The sequence below is a fragment of the Anabrus simplex genome, chromosome 2 (assembly GCF_040414725.1).
Source record: "Anabrus simplex isolate iqAnaSimp1 chromosome 2, ASM4041472v1, whole genome shotgun sequence".
NCBI lineage: Eukaryota > Metazoa > Arthropoda > Insecta > Orthoptera > Tettigoniidae > Anabrus > Anabrus simplex.
Window position 1 is genome coordinate 134,035,917 of NC_090266.1, and position 6,000 is coordinate 134,041,916.

Genomic DNA, 6,000 nt, shown 5'->3' on the forward strand with positions numbered 1-6,000 from the left:
ATGGTCGTCTTAGCCCCAAAAGGTAATACCACAAACATCGTTTACAAAGAATTTCTAGGGTAAATGAAACTCAATTTTTGGGCGAGTTTTTATACGTTAGAAATTTTCAGATAATGTCTTAGTACAATGCCGAGGAACGGTTACTTTGATCAAATTACGAAATCCACGCGAGCGAAGCCAGTCATATACAGAAAGATAAACACAGTGACATTTAGTGTGGGAAGAGGGAACAACCGAAAGAGGAGACAAGATGGCCTCTTATTGAGTGTTGCTGTCTACCTTGCTGGTGAAACTAGGTAGCAGAAGTGAACTTGTAGGCTGAGAATAATAATGTAGATATCTGGAATTTGTGAGGTGAACCACTCTGTTTGAAGACTGCAGTGTACAAAGTTGTAGAGATTGTCCTAGTCTTCTTCAGTTTCTGTCTACTTCTCTTCATATCAACATGTAGGTGTGTTTTTTTGTTTTGTTTTTTTATCGTTACTGATAAAGGTTTCTGCCAGATATACTGGATTTTAATTTTTAATTCCTCTGTGTGAATTCTCTTGCCTAGTATTTGCTTGTGGTCTTCATCTGTTACCAATATGTATATATTTTATTTTACCAAAATTGAAGAACATACTTTTAACATGCACATATTTTACATTAATCCTTTACAGATGCCAGAGCCCCGGTGGGTGATATCTATGGGTAGTTGTGCCAATGGTGGAGGGTACTATCATTACTCATATTCTGTGGTACGAGGCTGTGACAGAATAATTCCGGTTGATATATATGTTCCAGGTGAGTTGTTGCTTCATTGCTACTTTAAGTCATAATAATATTAAACTAAAGTGAAACCATGCTCTGGAGATAGCCTATTATCTGATTTGTGTTTGAATTCAAGAATTTGGGATGGGTTTGTCTTCATATTCTGATACCTGCTAGATTTATTTCTTTAGATGAATATTCTGTTTCTCCTGTCCTTCATTTCCCGTTAGCAGTCTTCTGGGTTGGGTTGTGAATCAAGGACCTTCACAGTTTTCTATCAGTCCACCACTTCCTTCCTTCCTTCCTTCCTTCCTTCCTTCCTTCCTTCCTTCCTTCCTTCCTTCCTTCCTTCCATATTTCTTCTACCTTTACTCCTCTCATCTCTGTACTCCCCTTCACTGTATTTAATCACCTCTTTCTGGGCCTTCCCTGTTGTCTTTGTATTATTCTCTCTGTAAATACTTGCTTTGGAACTCTATAGTCTTCCATTCTCATCATGTGTCCATGCCATTTCACCTTACTCGTCTCTATCTTGTAGTTTAGGGAATCTAATTCTCTCTCTGATTTCTATGTTTCTGATTTTATCCCTTCGTATCTTTCCAATTGTTCCTCTAAGGAATTTCATCTCTGGCTGCTTGGATTCTGCTTTAATCATATTTTGTTATTGTCCATATGCCTGCCGTGTTTGTCAAAATTGGTGTTTAATACATAGAGTACAGAATTTTTTTGCATTTCTCTGGTACGTTCCGGTTTCACACTAAACCTCTCACACATTGGTAAAACCCATTGGCTTGTTGGATTCTCTTTCCAATTTTTCATTTATTTTCCCATTTTCTGCAAGTGTACTCCCCAAATATTTGAAGCCTTTCACAACTTCCAATGGTCTTCCACTTACTTCAGTATTCCCTCTTCCTTTTCTATTACCTCTAGTCATCACTACCTTTTTTTTTTTTTTCCTTTACGTCGCACTGACACAGATAGGTCTAATGGTGACGATGGGATAGGAAAGGGACAGCAGTGGGAAGGAAGTGGCCATGGCTTTAATTAAGGTACAGACAGCCCCAGCATTTGCCTTGTGTGAAAATGTGAAACCGCGAAAAACCATCTTCAGGGCTGCCAACAGTGAGGTTTGAACCCTTTATCTCCCGAATGCAAGCTGACAGCTGCGCTACTCTAGCCGCATGGCAACTCACTCCGTGTCATCACTACTGTCTTACTCTTCTTCACACCAAGCAAGTGGCTGTGCGATTTGGGTCACGTAGCTATCAGCTTGCATTTGGGACATAGTGGGTTTGAACTCCACAAATAGATAACGTTATTGTTTTTATGTCACACCAGCTACTTTTGATGGTTTTTGGAGACACCTGTGCCGAAATTTCATCCTCTATGAGTTTTTGTAACGTCCCAGTAAATCTATCGACACGAGGCTGACGTATTTGAGCACCTTCAAATACCACCAGACTGAGCCAGAATCGAACCTGCCAAGATGGGGTCAGAAGGCCAGCGCTTCAACCTTCTGAGCCCTCAGCCAGCTCGAGCCCCACTGTCGGCGGCCCAGTAGATACAAGGTTTCAAATTGACTAACATTAAATTTTGTCTGAAATACGTAGGGTTTCGCTTTTTTTGCTGGTGAGTGTGTGTTTACGTGGTTTCCCATTGTCACAGCAGGCAAATGCTAGGGCTGAATGTTAAGGCCACGGTCACTTCTTTCCCACTCATAGCCCTTTCCTGTCCCATTGTCGCCATAAGACCTATGTGTCAGTAGGATGTAAAGCAGATTGTAAAATATATATATATATATATATACACACACACATTCATCAGCCAAAAAAAGCAAAACACTACATTTTTCAGACAAAATTTAATGTTAGTCAATTTGAAACCTTGTATAAATTAAATGTTATGACTTTACAACAATATAGCAATGTATCGTAAGTTAATTAGTCCATTTGAGAATTTTCAGCACAATAATTGACAAACATTACTGACTGTGACAATCACAACACAAATACGGCCGTTTCCCACCTTTTGACAAGAATAGCCACAAACAGCTGTATTAAGGTTTATTGCTGTGAATTTTCGTTCCACTTATTTTTGTGGACATTACAGCTTATCTACAATAGTTAGTCTCGCTTCTAAGTCGGATCATAATGGCTTTTTCACCTGAAAACGAAGTAAGGGCTGTAGCATTAGTGGAGGATGGGCGCAGTATACGCTATACAGGCACGTCTTGTTCTAATGTGTACAGAACTGTTAAAAGGTATAGAGAGGACAATATCTACACCAGGAGGCCCGGTTCTGGTTGTAGGAGAAGCATTACTGAACGCGCTAACCGCTTTCTCGTAACGCATGTATTTCATGATAGACACTCGACAGCTGTGGAGGTCAGAAATCGTTTGCAGCAAGTACAGGGCACGAACATAAGTGAAAGGACCATAAGGAGGAGGTTGTATGAAGCGGATTTAAAGTCCAAAAGGCCCACCACAGAACATTGCTTACATGTGAGCACCGTGCCTCTCGGATGCAATTCGCCAACGCCCATTGAAACTGGACTGTGGTGCAATGACGCTCAGTGCTGTTCACGGATGAATCCAGATTCTGCTTGAGGGCACCGGATGGAAGAGGGTATGGAGAAGGTCCAGGGAACGTTATTTACCCTGTACTTTCTCTGCAAGGACACTGTTCAATGGACGTTCTGTGATGGTTAGGGCTGGGATTGCCACTGATGCACACACGGAGCTTGTATTCGTCGAGAATGGAAGTCCACAGGTCACTGATAATCGAGGAGATTTTAGTGGATCACGGTGTGCCTTTTGCACCTGTCATCAGCGAGAAGTTTATTCTGATGCTCGCCTGCACATTGCCGTTTGTGTGCCTGAGTACCAGGATGAGTCTGAATTGAGTGCATGGTGTGGACTGCTCGTAGTCCCAGCCTAAACCCGGTAGAGCATGTCTGTGATATGCTTGGCAGACGTTCTAGGAGTTGTTCCCCTGACACGCTGACTCAACTTCGGTCTGTGCTCAGGCAGAATGGGAGCTCATACCACAGGAGACATTTGAGATTGCATCGTGAGTATGCCTGATCGAACCACATCTGTAACTGCGGCTAGAGGTGGTAATACCCTTTACTGAGGCAACGGAAATGTGTTGAAAAGATGTGGACAAATGGACTAAATACGAAACTATGTAGAGCTCCAGGTTTCAACATTCCCAGATTCGTGTTGGTGGAATGTTGTGATTGTCATGATCAACAGTCATCAGTTGTAGCGCTTGATACTTCTCAAACAGGCTAATTAACCTACTATACATTGGCATATTGTTGTAAGGTCATAAGATCTTAAGCATTCATTTATTTAGCAGTAATCTGGAGTGGCAGGAACAAGATGTACTGTGGCATTGTGCAGTCTCATTAACATGAAGCAAAATCTCAAAATGGACACACAAAATGCCGATTCCTGAAAAGACATTTTAATTAGACAAAAATGGGTGCAGTGTTCCAGAAGAGATGTGAGTGGAATCCTAGAACTTCATATAAATACGCAGAATATTTTACTGTGAAAGATAGTACTGTTGAAATTAGTTCCCAAGAAAGCTGAGGTAGACTGATATGTTTTCTCTTAATCTAGGTATACCTAATGAAAAGAGAGCAAATAAAAGAACTGTCAGCCATGTTTTTGAGAACTTCCATAATCCAAGATATGTCAGAATTATAATCAAGCTGTGACAGAAGATAGTAAGAATAAGAAGAAAATAACAATCATATGGCCTCAGCTACTGTGTGCAAGTATTTTGATTAAAGGCCATGTAGGTTGCCTGCTTTTCAATTTTGACAATCAGTTTTACTCTACCAGATGGCAGTGAAACGGATCTCTTTTGGGCAGCTTGTGGCTAAGTTTTAATTAATTTTGTCTGGTAAACACCACAGCTGTCGCCAGAGATCTTCCACGTGCCAATATCATGCAGCAAAGAGTGCCAAATGGACGTTTTCCCTCTGTTCAAAAGTCTACCTGTGCTGGGTTTGACATCTTTGTCTAGACGTCCAGAGGCCAACACTGTACCACTTATCCAGAGAGTTCTTTTTGTATTATGACTGTCGGGAAACATTTCACAGAATAATGTACCAATATTTTACTGTAGATATTGTTGTGATTTTGTTACTCTCATTGCTAGCTAAGTTGACTAAAGAGAGAGAGACTCTTACGATCATGATCAATTTTGTTTCTATCTTGATGGTTTATTCTTATTTCTAGGTTGTCCTCCTACTGCTGAAGCCCTTCTGTATGGTGTCCTCCAACTACAGAAGAAAGTGAAGCGAATGAAAACCTTGCAAATGTGGTATAGGAAATAGTGTGGTTTAAAGAAGTTATTTATATATAACTAGATTGTTACGTATTTGTTTCTGCAATTTCGTTTAAATAGAGGAAGTGATGCGTTAATCATCTTGCATTGTCTCTTACCCCATAACTCCTAGAATAGGAATTAACTTCAAAAAAAAATTTTATGTTTGGAACGTTTATTTTTATAGCCTCAATATTTCTATGAATATTAGTGAAAGGGGCATAATATTTGCATATTTCAGAAATAATTTACTTCATACAGTACTCGTGGATTGGGTTGCATTTCAATAGAAGGGAACAGTTGAGGGGGTCAGCGCAACATTGGTCTAAGCCACATTAAAAAAAAAAAAAGAAAGAGAAACAGCAAGTCCAAGTTATACAGTTGTGGTTTTTCTTGGAATTTGGAAATCCCACTTTTTTTTGGTAGTGGTGTATTCCATGATGTTTTGTTAACTTAACCACAGTGTTATAAAGTATTTTATTAAGTAGTTTTAGAAATATTGCAAGTTTCATGAGGAACCTGTAACTCTTTTTTTTTCTTGGTTAGACCACTGTTGCACTGACATTTATTTGTACATGAGAAAGAAGAAAAAGAAAGTTATTTGAGTAAATGTAATTGTAATGAATCATATTTTCATCCTAATAGTTCTTTTACAAGTTTTAGTATGAATTTAAAGTGACTACACAGTACACAAAGTGGTTTTGTCAGTAAAATACTAAGATTGTAAACTTATCATTACAAGCAGGAGCTTTCAGTTCTGTATACTTTCAGTATGTTTTTTGCAAGATTACACAGCAGGCCTACTATACATAATCAGGAATATCAAAAATGTCTTCACTATCATCCTCCACAATATGTTGTATATTTTCATCTTCTGTTCTATTTTGAGATACCAGACTATTGTAAAATGAA

At 39.3% G+C, this 6,000-nt stretch overlaps 1 protein-coding gene across 1 annotated transcript in view; it reads left to right on the plus strand.

Annotated features, from left to right (window-relative positions):
• LOC136863937 (NADH-quinone oxidoreductase subunit B 2) overlaps positions 1–5,187 on the plus strand; it is a 68,565-nt gene extending 63,378 nt beyond the window's left edge. The window contains exons 5-6 of the mRNA XM_067140383.2: positions 660–783; positions 5,001–5,187. Coding sequence (XP_066996484.1) covers positions 660–783; positions 5,001–5,098 — 222 coding nt within the window. The 3' untranslated portion in view covers positions 5,099–5,187. The remainder of the gene's footprint in view (positions 1–659; positions 784–5,000) is intronic.
• The last annotated feature ends 813 nt before the right edge of the window (positions 5,188–6,000 follow it).